General features: G+C 44.7%; 1 protein-coding gene across 1 annotated transcript; it reads right to left on the bottom strand.

The window, feature by feature from the left end:
- Positions 1–7614: 7614 nt before the first annotated feature.
- On the bottom strand, positions 7615–8544 carry LOC137012630 (olfactory receptor 10H1-like). Its single transcript, XM_067375984.1, has one exon. It carries the CDS (start codon positions 8542–8544, stop codon positions 7615–7617), a length of 930 nt encoding a protein of 309 aa, XP_067232085.1.
- Between the last annotated feature and the right edge of the window lie 7362 nt (positions 8545–15906).

Below are 15906 nucleotides of genomic sequence, written 5' to 3' on the forward strand. Positions count from 1 at the left end.
TAAGGTCTCTTCTGACCACTGGATTGGGCTAACGAAGATCGATTCGGGCAGGATGGTTTCTGGAGTTTCAGCTTTTTCTTCTGGAGCATGGAGACGGGACAGAGCATCTGCTTTCGTATTTTAACCTGGACGGTAGGAGATGGAGAAGTTGAATCTAGAAAAGAACATGGCCCAGCGAGCTTGGTGAGGGTTGAGTCTTTTAGCAGCCTTCAGATATTCGAAGTTCTTGTGATCAGTAAGAACTTGGAATGGATGGTTAGCCCCCTCCAACCAATGCTTCCACTCTTCCAGGGCAAGCTTGATGGCCAGGAGCTCACGGTCACCGATGTCGTAATTGACCTCTGCCGGGTTGAGCTTGCGGGAGAGGAAGGCACATGGATGGAGTCTACTTGGCGTCCCCTACTGCTATGAAAGGACCGCTCCCACTCCGGTGGTGGAGGCGTCCACCTCCACGACGAAAGGTAAGTCCGGGTTAGGATGGACTAGGAGGGGAGCGGTGGTGAAGGCTCTCTTGAGTGTCTCAAAGGCATTGGTGGCTTGTTGGGACCAGGACAGAGACTTGGGCTGGTGACGTAGTAGTTTGGTGAGAGGGCTGACTATGGTACTGTAATTCTTGATGAAGCGACGGTAGAAATTGGAGAATCCGAGGAAGCGTTGGAGTTCTTTAATGGTTGTAGGAGTGGGCCAGGTCTGGATTGCGGAAACCTTCCCCTCGTCCATCCGGATGCCACTGTGGTCGATCACGTATCCCAGGAACTGGACAGAGGACTGGTGAAAGGAGCACTTTTCAGCTTTGAGAAACAGGTGGTATTGCCGTAAGCGTTGGAGGACCTCAGCAACGTGGTGGCGATGTTCGGCCAAGCTCCGGGAGTAAATGAGGATGTCATCTATATACACCAGCACGAACTTGTGGAGGAACTCCCGGAGCACCTCGTGTATGAAATCCTGGAATACGGAGGGGGCGTTGACCAGGCCATACGGCATGACGAGGTATTCGCAGTGGCCGGTGGGCGTGACGAAGGCGGTCTTCCACTCGTCCCCCTCACGTATCCGGATGAGGTTATACGCGCTGCGGAGGTCCAACTTAGTGAACACAGTGGCACCACGGAGATGTTCCAGGGCCGCTGGGACGAGGGGAAGTGTGTAGCGGAACTTGATGGTGATCTTGTTGAGGGCACGGTAATCGATGCAGGGCCGTGAGTCTCCATCCTTCTTAGCCACAAAGAAGAAGCTTGAAGCAGCAGGGGAAGTAGACGGGCGGATGTAACCTTGGTTAAGGGCCTCTTTGATGTATTCCTCCATGGCCTTCTCCTCCGCTAATGACAGGGGGTAAATGCGTCCCCTGGGCACTGGCTCACCCGGTAACAGATCGATGGCACAGTCCCATGGCCAGTGTGAAGGTAGCTTGGAGGCACATTGCGGGCAGAAGACGTCGCTGAAGGGGGCGTAATCAGGTGGAACATCCATGGAACGCTTCTCTACAGGACTTGGACGATGGACGTGGCGTTGATGGAGAGAGTCTTGGAGAGTGGAGAGTTCGGAACAGGAAGCAGTCGAAAAAACAGTGGTCGCCCCACTTCAGGACTTCGCCTGTGCGCCAGGAGATGGTGGGACTGTGTTGTTCAAGCCATGGGCGCCCTAGAACCACGTCAGCGGTGGATTCCTCCAGAACCAGCAGATGGAAGTTCTCCGTATGAAGTACTCCGACTCTTAGTTGCAGAGGACCCACACAGCGACGGACCATCTTACGGCTCAGGGGTTTGCACGAGATGGAGTGGATTTGATAGTTAAGCGGGGACAGGGAGGTCTGGAGCTTGAGCTGTCGACAGAGGGTGCCGGAGATGAAGTTTCCTGCTGACCCTGAATCGAGGAGCGCCACCACTGGAATAGAGGCATTTGCAGCAGTAAGGTTTACAATAGTAGTGAGTGGTTTCATTTTTTGAATGGAGGGAATGATTGCACTCACCACGGGTCGAGGAGGACGAGTTGGGCATGTGGAGATGACATGCCCCGGAGATCCACAATATAAACACAAATTCAGGGTCAGCCTTCTCTGTCTTTCAGCGGTAGTGAGACGTGAATGATCCACTTGCATTGGTTCGCATGCTGGTTCTGGAGAGCTGACGTGTTCGGACCGACAGAGGAGGATGTTGGAGAGTGGCTGGCCCTGGTGCTTGAGGAGACACGACTGCATACGAGAACCCACGCGGATGGCGAGTTGGATGAAGCGTTCGAGTCCTATGGAGTCCTTGTATGCAGCGAGATGCAACCGCACATTAGGCTCCAATCCTTGATGAAAGATGGTGATGAGGGCTTGTTCATTCCATCCGCCGGTGGCAGCTAGCGTTCTGAACTGCAAGGCATATTCGTTAACAGAGGCATTTCCTTGTTTTAGATTGTAAAGTTTCTCACCGGTCGATGAATCTGCCAGAGGTTTCCTGAAGACCTCACAGAAGTGGGAGACGAACGCTGAATATGACTTCACAACAGAGCCTTTCTGGGTCCACAGAGAATCTGCCCATTGAAGGGCCTTGCCTTGCAGTTGGGAGATGATGAACGCAATTTTAGCCGTATCGGTGGGGTAGAGGTGCGGTTGCATCTCCAGGACCAGTTCACATTGGAGAAGAAATCTGCTGCATTCCTCCGCTGATCCTGAGTAGGGCGCCGGTTTGGCCATGGGACTGGCGGTGAACGCTGGAGAAGGAGCGGTGATGGTGGGTTCGGAAGTTGCAGTGTTGGTGGATGACGGTGAAGCTGGTGGTGGTGTGAGTGCTCGGCGGAATGTGTCCACGAGCTCCTGGAACGGGTCGGTGGTGCTCATGCTGTTGACTGTTGTTATGGTCCGGTCTTCTGTTACAATGGAGACACCGGAGGCAGATGTAAAAGCAACAATAGTTGTTTTATTGATGACACAGCAGAGCAACAGGTAAGGGAGTGAAGATAAAGCAGTTCTTGAATGAAGATAAGAGGGTAATACTGTCCTTGTGTTGTATTACAGATGTGAATGGAGACTGACGTTGGAGGATGATGGCGGAGACACTCACACACACAGGCAGGTAGGCACACGAGGAGAACAGGAGGAGAACAGGAGGAGAACAGGAGGAGAACAGGAGGAGAACAGGAGACGAAGGAGACGAAGGAGACGAAGGAGACGAAGGAGACGAAGGAGACGAAGGAGACGATGGAGACGATGGAGATGACTGGAGCAGGTAAGTATAGCGTTTGCAGTCCTTGAGGTAAGCATACATATCATAGTAGTGCAAACGAGACCGGACAGTGAATGTGTGTGAGTGTGGAGGTTTTATACTGGTGCTGATTGAAGTGCTGATGAGGTGCAGGTGGCGATGATTAGTATGCCGGTGATTGAGTGTGTGGGTAAGGGAGTGCAGTGGAACCTGACATGTCTGTGACACAAACCTCAAGTGATAAAAATTTTATGGAAACCTTTTTTAAGAAAAAAGCTGAACTTAAAGAGTTGTTAGAGCATAAAGCACAAGGACCATTAGTTTGTGCACATTTTTTAAATATTGATCAGATGGATGCACCTTCCAAGTATTTTTTTTGGTCATGAGAAGAAGAATGGGCAAAAACGTTTTATTCATGCTCTGCGTTCTGAGGATGGTACTTTGCTATCTACTCCCAGGCAGATTCGTGATAGGGTATGCGGTTTTATCAGTCTCTGTACAGTAGTGAACTTGGGCCAAACAATGAAGGAAAATCTCCTTTCATAGATGATCTACCAAAGATCTCAGAAAAATCCAATGAAGAACTGGAATGTGGCCTAACTCTGGCAGAGCTGTATGAGGCACTCCAAGATATGGAGTCTGGAAAAGCTCCAGGTGTAGATGGGCTTCCAGTGGATTTTCTGAAAGCGTTCTGGTCAGAAATGGGAGTTGACCTGCTGGAGGTGCTCAATGACAGCTTGATGAAGGGTGGGTTGCCATTGAACTGCCGAAGGGCAGTGGTTACTCTTCTTCCTAAAAAAGGAGATCTAACTGAGATTAAGAATTGGAGGCCGGTTTCACTTCTGTGCAGTGACTATAAATTATTTTCTAATACTTTAGCTAATAGATTGACTAAAGTAATGGGACAGGTGATCCATCCGGATCAATCTTATTGCGTACCTGGCAGGTCAATATTTGACAATATTTCTTTAATTAGAGACAATATACAGGTTTCCAAAATATTTAATATCAATTGTGGTTTGTTATCTCTTGATCAAGAGAAAGCTTTTGATCGGGTCGAGCATGTTTATTTGTGGAATGTTTTTGAAGCCTTTGTTTTTTTTTTTTTTGAAAAGTTTTTAAACATGATTAAAATTCTTTATAGTGACATTGAGAGTGTTATTAAGATTAATGGTGGCTTATGTGCTCCATTCAAGGTCAGAAGGGGTATTAGACAAGGATGTTCACTATCAGGAATGTTATATTCTCTTGCTATTAAACCACTTCTACAAACAATCAGGAATAACTTAGATGGTTTTAAGGTATCACTTTGTAATGTTAAATTTTGTTTATCAGCTTATGCTGATGACCTTATAATAATTATTAATAAACAAAGTGATATAAATGTTTTATCTAGACTAATAGAGGAATTTGGTAAATGGTCTTCAGCAAAAGTAAATTGGAAAAAAAGTGAAGCTCTCTTATTAGGGAATTGGAATGAGGGGAAACCAAGTCTTCCTGAAGGTTTTTGTTGGAATAGGTGGGGTTTGAAATACCTTGGAGTTTTTTTTAGGAGACGATAATGTTTTACAAAGAAATTGGGATGGTTTGTTGCAAAAAGTTAAAGGTCGTTTAGACAAACGGAAATGGATTCTGCCCAACCTGTCTTATAGGGGAAGAACACGTAATGTAAATAATTTGGTTGCTTCACTTTTATGGCACAGATTGGTTTGTATTGATCCTCCAGTGAAATTGATGGCTGAGATTTAAGCGGTTTTTGTTGACTTTTTTTGGGACAAACTTCATTGGATACCACAGAGTATTTTATTTTTACCCAAAGAAGAAGGGGGCCAAGGACTGGTCCATCTCCAGAGCAGGACTGCAGCGTTTCGGCTACATTTTTTGCAAAGACTTCTTGATGGACCCATGGATGTTAGTTGGAGGGCGATAAGCTGTGTTTTACTGAGAACTGTTGGAAAATTGGGGATGGATAAGTGCTTGGATTTTTCAAAGCTGTCGTCTTTTTATCAACATCTTTTAAAGAGTTGGAGTTTTTTTTCATATTGAAAGGACTGAAAATTTCCATTCTATTTTTTGGTTGCTGAATGAACCTTTGTTTTTTAAAGCAAGATTAGATCTTTCTATGTCCAATTTTTTTACCAGGATTCAGTAAGACATTAAAAGACTCTGGAGTTTTTGTTTTAAATCAGTTGATGTGCCTAACTGGGCCTCACTTTGAGAATGTGGAGGCTGTTAGTGAAAGACTGGGAATAAGGTCTGTTCAGTCAGTTAATCGATATCTGACTAAGTTAAAGTTGAAAAAATGATGTTAGAGGATTTCTTTCTAGGGACTAATGTCCCTGACAGTAAAGATCTGTTTCCTTGTTTGTTAATCCAACCGAATTTTGAAGGTTGTACAGGTTTTTTCTTTGATTTTAAAAAGTTTTCATCTGTTGATTTTTTTTTCATGTGTGGGGAAAGAGTTATATAAAATGTGTGTGCTCTTATTTAACAAAAAGACACTTGATAAGAGAGTTGATACCCCTTGCGGCGTTCTGTTTTAAAAGTAGGTGATGAGGTAAGACCTGAATGGAGAGTATTGTACAAGCCACCATTATCAAAAATAACAGGAGATTTACAGTGGGGAATAGTTCATGGAGCTATTGCGGTGAATTATTTTGTTTCAGTTCTGGATTCTAAGAGTAACTCAGGTTGTCCTTTTTGTTCTCAAAAAGAGATTGTTTTTCATGCTTTTATGCAATGCCTCAGACTTAAACCTTTGCTTGTAATGGTAAAAGAGTTGTGTAATAAGTTTAAGTTTAGTATGTTTTTTATCCTGAAACTTTTATTTTTGGTTTTAAATATGCACAAAAAGAGCGTGTTAAGTTTCAATTATTGAACTTTATCCTTGGGCAAGCTAAGTTGGCAATCTACATGAGTAGGAAGAGCAAAATAGAACAAAAAAGTAATGATGACATTATTGTTGTCTTTAAGTCTTTACTTAAAGCAAGAATTTTGGTTGATTTTAGATTTTATAAAGCTATGTCTGATCTTTCTACTTTTGATTTAAAATGGTATAAGTGCAGTGTTTTGTGTACAGTTGTTGCTGATGAACTCTTTTTTTTTGAGTTAATACAAAAAAGAGGAGAAAAAACGTAATTTTGTAAAATAATGTATTTTGTTTTCTGGTTATTTGTAATAAAGTTTTTTTTCTAAAAATAAATCTCTCTCTCTCTCTCTCTCTCTCTCTCTCTCTCTCTTTCTCTTTCTCTGGTAACTTTTTTAATACATGCTGTGTACGATTAATGGTATATGATTTTATGATCTCATACATCTATTTTGTGATTATTTTAAGTGTAACCATAATCAGATATTGTCATTAAACCCTTTCAATTACAAATGATGTGCTAACTAGTTTTGATTTAGTAACATTAATGTGCTCCCTATTGCAATATAATATTGTCACACTATAGCAACGCTCTCCCACATATTTTGCTATTGTAACTGCGCTTATTTCCGTCGTTGGTATAAGTTGCAGTGGGTGGTAATAGACAAGAAATGTACAGTTTTCTAAAATCTTACTGATAAAGTTTATTTAGTCGCTCGGTAAACCTTACATTCTGAACCGCTGTATAGGAGTTCCACCCTTACAATGCTAACAATCTATGGTTGGCTCAAATTATGCTCAACGAAGCATTATAAATTCTTGCTTTCTGTGCATGTGCAAATGCTGATGCGCAAATGTTGCTTTATTCCATTTTCTTCACTCTATATTTTTATTTACATATATTGCTTAATGCATAAATTATATCTTAACACTTTATTAACACTTGAATGATGAAAAGAACAAATTAACAATAATTGTTAATATTTATTTAGTGTACACCAGCTACAAAATATGCCTTCATTAATAATGTTGATTGTTATCACATATTTATGTTATACATCTATACATGTTGCCGGCTTTGTCAGATATGCCTATACAGAGGAAATTCAAAGAAATTAAAACATGTGGTAGCAATAAGGTTCATTTGTTAACATTAGTAAATGTATTACCTAAACATAAACTAACCATGAGCAATACGTTTGTTACTATATTTGTTAATCTTTGTTAACATTAGTTAATAAAAATCCAGCTGTTCATAGTTTGTTCATGTTAGTTTACAGTGCATTAAATAATGATAACAAATACAACTCTTTTTACTCTTTTAATTATGTATTAGTAAATGTTGAAATTAACATTAACAAAGATTTAAAAAATGCTGTAGAAATGCAGTTCATTATTAGTTCATTTTAACTAATGTAGTTAACTAATGAACCTTATTATAAAGTGTTACCAAATATGTATTGAAGTATTTGAAATTTAAAATTTGCACTTAAAGAAAATGGTCACATCATTAGCTGTTTGATTGCATAAATAAATGTGCAAATAAATAAAAATCAGCTAGAATTAACTTTTATTTTTGCACATTTTTAACATCCTTTGTCTTATTTCCTTGGATTGTAAACCATATATTATGGGATTCAATCCAGGTGGTATAACATGAAACATTATACCCCCGAACTTCCTAGTCTCAGCATATACAGGGAAACGATGGAGAACAATGGGAACAAATCCACAGATCTGCAAGATTATATAAACAGCTAAGTGAGTGCTGCAGGTTTTAATGGCTTTGCTGTTGGTTGCTTTGTTATTGCTTTTTATACATACCATCATTATTCTGAGATATGTCAGTAACACACACCCCAGTGAGGAGGTGAGTAAAACCACAGTAAAAGTTAATCCATATACATTATTAATCACTGTATTTTCACAGGACAGTTTAAATAGTGAAGGATTGTCACAAAAGTGGTTTGCAATGAATGATCTGCAGTGAGAGAGACGCACACTGAGGCCGATCAAAATTGACACTGGAACTACTGCAGCACCCCAGGCTCCTGCCGACAGTTTTACAATCATTTTATTGCTCATTATAGTTGGGTATCGCAGTGGATTGCATATGGCCACATATCTATCAAAGGCCATGATCATTAGAATAGTATGGGATGTTGTTCCATTTAAATGTGCAAAAAAAGCTTGGAAAACACACTCCACATATGTGATGTAGCGCTCAGATGGGTCTGTCATTAAGTCCTTCAGTAAACGCGGTACGAGGACAGTTATTCCTATAATATCACTCACTGGCAAATGACAGAAAAGAATGTACATAGGCTGGTGCAAACTTTTTTCTGCTAAGATCTGAATCAAAATCCCAATGTTAAACACCATTGCAAAGACATAAGCCATCAACAGAAAAATGAATGTAAGCTGGCTTGACTGAGGTGTAACTTGCAGTCCTTCCACTAAGAGTACACTATATCTAAATGTCAGGTTGTCCATTTGTGACCTAAAAACACAGATTAAGTGACAAACACTTGTATTAACAACATAATATCTCAAAGCGTTGCTACAGGTAGATTATTTATGCTTCCAGAGAGTAGTCATATTTTATACTAATGTTGAAAAAACATACTAGGGTTTTCTTTGTTATGTCAATCTTTATTATCTATTTCTTTCTGTAGAAAGGTTACTGCTTAATTTTACCAAATGAATTTGACCTTTTTTTTTTCTTTTACACTTGTTTAACAGAACTCAAGAAATATTCTTGATCACTGTTCAGTTATGTAATACGAGTTTGATATAATATGACTACATCTGAAATATTCTTTACTTACCAAGGAAAGTGACCAATAGATACACAGTTGTCACGTCACTTCATATAAATGTCACTTAATTTACAGAGGCATCTAACTCTATTAGTCAGTGTTAATGAATTATCATTAGTTATGAAGAGCACAACCTGGTTGTCTCTGAGTTGATTTAAGCAGGCATCACCATTTTATTTATGTGTCACCACAACTTAAGTCTTGTCATTATACCCCAAGAGTGAAAATACACTTGTATCTCTCTTTTGTATGATTGGTGCACTGTTTACCAGGGGTTTGTTTCCCAAAGGCATTTTTAGCCAGCTATGATTGCAGGTTTTGTTGTTACCATCGAAGTTCAGTGATTTGGTGTTTCTCAAAACCATAATTCTAGTATATATTTGCAAACAGCATTGCAAAATTGTGGTTGGATCTGCAGCTTTCGAATCTGTCATTAGAAGCTTAGTTTGTGGTGATTATGACAGATGAACTTACTTAAGTCAGGTCAAGTCACCTTTATTTATATAGCGCTTTTTACAATGCAGATTGTGTCAAAGCAGCTTTACCGTGATAACTGTTCTATAATTTTGGCTGCACAGCAGCTCTTAAAGAAAATTGTGTCAATGCAGGCAGATCAAAGCACTGTTGAATTATCAAATGTCAAGTCAAATGTCAAGTGTCCCCAACTAAGCAAGCCAGAAGGCGACAGTGGCAAGGAACCCAAACTCCAACAGGTGACATCAGATGGCAAACAGGTGGCAAACAGGTGTTAAAATGGAGAAAAAACCTTGGGAGAAACCAGGCTTAGTCGGGGGGCCAGTTCTCCTGTCAAACAATGCTTTGTTACGATTCAGGTAACTATCATAAGTCAAATGGGATCGCAACATTCAAAGTATTTATTCCAGTTCTGTCCAGTTGAGGATCGTATTCATCACGTCGGTATGGGCGGTTTGTTGAGGAACTGTGCCACTGGCTGTCGTGTCAATGAGGCCTTCACAGTGGATGATCTAGTTGACTCAATCTCTGCTGATACTTCAGGGCTACGTTGTGGTCGTGTCAAGGCACAGGTCCTCGATCTCACCTGGATACGGCCCGGATCAGGTTGACTACGGTAAACCTTGGGATAAACAGAGAGACTAATATTAGTGTCACAAATACGACCTCTGTGGCTCCCTCCGATCGCCACCTGATGGCGCCTTCACCGAGTATTAAGCCATTCCCGAACTACATTTCCCACACTCCATATCTGGACTGATTACCTCTCCACCTGTTCCACATCACCTTGGACTATAAAAGACCCACTGACCCACAATGCTCCACGAAGTCTTGTTTTGCCACGGCTAACATTTCTGAGTGTTTATCCCTGTGTATAGTTTCTCTGTGTATGACCTTGGACTGCCTTGACTCCTCTGACTCTGTTTGCCGCCTGTCTTGTGATATTACTGCCTGCTCTCTGGTTTACCCTGTCTTGCCTGCCGCCTGCCCTGATTGTCTGCCTGTTCCCGATACTGATTACGTCTTGTCTCTGATACTGCCCTTGCTGTTGTCTGACTCCACCCTGTAAGACCACGATTATACAATAAAGCTGCACATGGATCTCTCTGAGTCTACCTCGTTACAATTAGCATAGATGCCATTCTTCTTCTGATGTAACGAGTACATCTAGTGTTATATGAAGTGTTCCCGGCTCCAGCTGACCTAATTTATGCAGCCTAACAATCCTTTAATGGATCTGAAAGTATAAATTGGTAATGTGTTATGTGTATACCAGGTTAAAAAGATGCATTTTTAGTCTAGATTTAAACTGACAGAGTGTGTCTGCTTCCTGAACAATGCTAGGAATGCTGTTCCAGAGTTTACATGCCAAATAGGAGAAGGATCTACCACCTGCGGTTGATTTTGATATTCTAGGTATTATCAGCTGGCCTGAATTCTGAAATCGCAATAGACGTGAAGGACTATAATGCTTTAAGAGCTTGCTCAGGTACTGGGGAGCTAAACCATTTAGTGCTTTGTAAGTAATTAGCGATCAAGCGAGCAGAACAACCACCCAGTAGAGGGTTACAGTAATCTAGCCTTGAGGTCATGAATGCATGAACATTTTTTCATTGAGAGCATATGTCGTAGTTTAGATATATTTTTAAGATGGAAGAATGCGGTTTTACAGATGCTAGAAACATGGCCTTCAAATAAAAGATTTGTTGGGCCACTTAAGTTTTAAAAAAGACGCGTGGAATGCAAAGTGTCACGGTTCGCAGATCCACTGTGTCATTCTGTTGTCTGTGTGTGGGTTGTGGGGTGTGTCACCTGATTGTTCTGTGTGGGCGTCGCCGCTGATTACTGATCAGCGGCAGCTGGTGGTTATTAGATCTTGCCTATTTAACGCCTTGTCTTTCGTCTCATGTTTGTCAGATCGTTGTTTTGGAGTCCTGGTGTTGTCTTGTGTTACCGTGTTTCTTGTTTCCTGGAGTTGGAGTTCTCGTTGCTGTTTCCTGTCTGTTCCCCTGGATACTCGTTCTGGATTTACCTTGCTCATCTCATCTCACGGATTCTCACCACGGAGCACCACTCACCACGGACACCAGCGCCCATCCAGTCCCTGTGTTACCATCTCTCCTGCTGTCTGTGTTGTGACTGTACTGTGTGTATATATCTGACTACCTGGCGTGAAGCACTATTAAAGTGAATAACTTGCTATTGCATCCAGTCTTCTTTTCACGTGACAGAACGATCTGACCATCTACTATGGATGCAGCGAGTTCAGCAGCTTTCACGGAGTTCATCAGTCATGCTGTTAATCGTATGGACCAGCAGCAGGAGAGTCTTTCATCCACCGGACACGCCGTCCAGGCGTTGGTAACACAGGTGTCCGAGCTCTCCCAGCAGCTACAACAACTTCGCGCTCCCACTGCGCCAGCCCCACCGTCCGTTCCCCCACCAACACCCGTACAAAGAGACCTGTCGGAGCCCCGCCTTCCCGTTCCTCAGAACTATGCCGGTGAGCCAGATTTTTGTCGAGCGTTTTTGAATAAATGTTCTCTCCATTTCACCCTGCAGCCACGCACCTTTGAGAGGGAGGAGTCCAAGGTGGCGTTTGTACTGACCCTGCTCACCGGGAAGGCGGCGCTATGGGGAACGGCGGTTTGGGAAAACCAGGACCCGTGCTGCTCCTCGTTCACGGCACTTGCCGCCGAGATGAGGAGGGTGTTCGACCGTGCGGTTGCGGGAAAAGAGGCCGCCCGCAAACTCACCGCTCTCAAGCAGGGCAACCGCACGGTCGCTGACTATGCCATCGAGTTCCGCACCCTCGCGGCAGAGTGTCGGTGGAACGAGGAGGCGCAGTGGGACGTGTTCCTGCATGGGCTGGCTGATCGTATCCACCGGGAGATATACACGTTGGACCTTCCAGAGACATTCAACGGGCTTGTTGAGCTGGCGCTTCGAGTTGATTCTCGCCTCCGACGAGTGGAGTCACTAGTGGAATCCGGAGAGAGGCACAGCGGTCTTCCTGTCAGCCCGGTGGATGCGGTTAGCCCAGCACCCGATCCTGAGCCCATGCAGGTAGGGAGAGCTCGGCTTTCTCGGGAGGAGCGGGAGCGGCGGAGGTCCCTTGGTCTTTGCTTATACTGCGGGACATCGGGACACATCATCAAGAACTGCCCGGTAAAAGACCAAGCCCGATAGTAAACTCGAGGCTACTATCGGGCGGGATCTCCGCCGAGAAGTCCTCGCCATCGACCCTCCTCCCGGTTAGACTGAGATGGGCTACACACGACATCACCTGTAGCGCACTTTTGGATTCTGGGGCGGAGGGCAGTTTCATGGACATCACGTTTGCACGACAACATGGAATTCCTACATCATCCCTTGAGCACTCCATTTCAGTCAACGCACTCAATGGACAGTCTCTTTCCAGTCTCTCCCACACTACGGATTACATCACCCTCGTCACTTCCGGTAACCATTCAGAAGAAACACAGTTCCTCCTCATGGACACCCCTCACGCACCTGTCGTTCTTGGACACCCCTGGCTCACCAAACACAACCCTCACATCGACTGGCAACTCGGAACTATTACTGAATGGAGCACCCAGTGTCACAAGTCTTGTCTATTGTCTGCTTGTCCCACGGTGTCTGTTTCTGTTTTGCAGGATGAGGCGGTGGATCTGTCTAACGTGCCCAAGGAGTACCTTGACCTGAAGGAGGTGTTCAGTAAGTCCCGAGCTGCTTCTCTCCCTCCGCATCGTCCCTACGATTGTGCAATAGACTTAGTTCCGGGTAAGTCTCCGCCTAAAGGCAAGTTGTACTCTCTATCTGTTCCCGAGAGGGAGGCCATGGAGAAATATATTTCTGATTCCCTGGCAGCCAAGTTAATCCGCCCTTCCTCATCTCCAGCGGGGGCGGGGTTCTTTTTTGTGGGGAAGAAGGACGGGTCTTTGCGACCTTGTATTGATTACCGGGAGCTGAACAACATCACGGTAAAGAATACTTATCCTTTGCCGTTGATGTCTTCAGCCTTCGAGAGGTTGCAAGGAGCGTCCATTTTCACTAAATTGGACTTAAGAAACGCATATCATTTGGTCCGCATCAGGGAGGGGGATGAGTGGAAGACCGCTTTTAACACCCCTAGAGGGCACTTTGAATACTTGGTCATGCCCTTCGGGCTGTCCAACTCGCCCGCGGTCTTCCAGGCACTCGTCAATGACGTGTTGAGAGACATGGTTGACCAGTTCATATATGTCTACCTGGACGACATATTGATTTTTTCATCGTCTCTCCAGGAGCATGTTCAACACGTCAGACGAGTGCTTCAGCGGCTGTTAGAGAATGGGCTTTTTGTCAAGGCGGAGAAATGCGAATTTCATGCACAATCTGTTTCTTTCCTAGGGTACATCGTCTCGTCTGAGGGAATTCGCATGGATCCTGACAAGGTTAAGGCTGTGGTGGATTGGCCAAGTCCAGATTCCCGTAAGGCCCTACAGCGGTTTCTGGGGTTCGCCAATTTTTACCGGCGTTTTATTCGCAATTTCAGCCAACTAGCCGCACCTCTGACCGCTTTGACCTCCTCCAGAACGACCTTCAGGTGGTCAGATGCAGCCGAGGCTGCATTTGCCAAACTGAAGGGCCGCTTCGTTTCGGCCCCCATTCTGATAGCCCCTGATCCTTCGCGTCAGTTCGTGGTGGAGGTCGACGCGTCAGAGGTGGGGGTAGGTGCAGTTCTCTCCCAGCGTTCTCCCTCAGATAACAAGATGCACCCTTGCGCGTATTATTCTCATCGTTTGTCTCCCGCTGAACGCAATTATGATATTGGTAACAGAGAGTTGTTGGCTGTCAAATTAGCGTTGGAAGAGTGGCGTCACTGGTTAGAGGGTTCAGGGGTACCCTTTATCGTTTGGACTGATCATAAGAATTTAGAGTATATACGATCGGCTAAAAGACTCAATTCCAGGCAGGCTCGGTGGGCACTTTTTTTCGGTCGTTTTGATTTTACTCTATCGTACCGCCCGGGCTCCAAGAACATCAAGCCCGATTCTCTTTCTCGCATTTTTGATCCCTCCGAACGCCCGTCTACTCCCGAGTGTATTCTTCCCGAGACATTAGTGGTCTCCACTCTTACATGGGAGATCGAATCGAAGGTCCTGGCGGCCTTAGAAGGGGTAATGCCTCCGTCCGCATGCCCACCGAACCGTTTGTTTGTGCCGGATGAGTTAAGGTCCTGCGTCATCAAGTGGGGTCATTGTTCTAACGTGGCTTGCCATCCAGAGGTTAATCGAACCAGATTTTTGGTCAAGCAACGATTCTGGTGGCCAGGTATGGCTCGCGACATTCGCGATTTTGTTTTGGCTTGCTCGGTCTGTACTACTGGTAAGACTTCCAACCGCCCTCCAGATGGGTTACTCCAACCGCTGTCTGTCCCTTCGAGACCCTGGTCCCATATCGCGCTAGATTTTGTGACCGCCCTCCCACCCTCCCAAGGGTATACGGTTGTTTTGACCGTTGTGGACCGGTTCTCGAAGGTGACCCATTTTATACCCTTAGCCAAATTACCCTCTGCTAAGGAGACAGCGGTTACTGTCATTGATCATGTCTTCCGGCTACATGGCCTCCCGGTGGATGTGGTTTCTGACAGGGGTCCCCAATTTGTGTCCAAATTCTGGCAAGAGTTTTGTAAGTTACTGGGGGCAACGGTTAGTCTTTCCTCCGGGTTCCATCCCCAGACCAATGGTCAGACCGAGAGAGCCAACCAGGATTTAGAGCGAATGTTGCGATGTTTGGCGTCCAAGAATCCTTCCTCCTGGAGCCAACAACTCTCTATGATTGAGTACGCTCACAACTCGTTACCAGTGTCTTCTACGGGCCTTTCTCCGTTTGAATGTAGCCTAGGTTACCAGCCACCTGTGTTTCCCAGTCTGGAGCCCGAAGTTGCGGTCCCCTCTGCCCACGCCTTTGTCCAGAGGTGCCATCGCACTTGGAACAGAGCCCGCGAGACTCTGTTGCAAGTGAGGGTGCGCACCAAGGCTAAGACCGATCGCCACCGGTCAAAGCCACCCGTATACATCGTTGGTCAAAAAGTGTGGCTTTCTACTAAGAACATTCCGCTCCGCTCCGTGGCTAATAAGCTTGCTCCCAAATTCATTGGCCCGTTTACTGTCACTAAGATCATTAGTCCAGTGGCAGTCCGCCTCAAATTGCCTCCGGCGTACAGGAGGATTCATCCCGCCTTCCATGTTTCCAAAATCAAACCAGTTTTTCATTCACCACTTAATCCGCCTGCTCCGGTTCCTCCACCGCTGCGGCTCGTAGACGGGGAACCAACTTATTCGGTTAATCGTATTCTGGACTCGAGGCGGAGGGGACGCGGATTCCAGTACTTGGTGGACTGGGAAGGTTACGGTCCGGAGGAGAGAAGTTGGGTACCTGCGAGGGACATTCTGGATCACTCCCTTATTGATGATTACAATCAACAGGTAAGGAGTGGTGGGAACACCGAGAGGCGTTCCTAGGAGGAGGGGTACTGTCACGGTTCGCAGATCCACTGTGTCATTCTGTTGTCTGT

The sequence above is a fragment of the Chanodichthys erythropterus genome, chromosome 22, assembly GCF_024489055.1.
Source record: "Chanodichthys erythropterus isolate Z2021 chromosome 22, ASM2448905v1, whole genome shotgun sequence".
In the NCBI taxonomy this organism is placed as follows: domain Eukaryota; kingdom Metazoa; phylum Chordata; class Actinopteri; order Cypriniformes; family Xenocyprididae; genus Chanodichthys; species Chanodichthys erythropterus.

Excerpts from the sequence above, each read along its gene's own strand:
- LOC137012630 (XM_067375984.1), bottom strand. The coding sequence starts at position 8,544 with ATGGACAACCTGACATTTAGATATAGTGTACTCTTAGTGGAAGGACTG.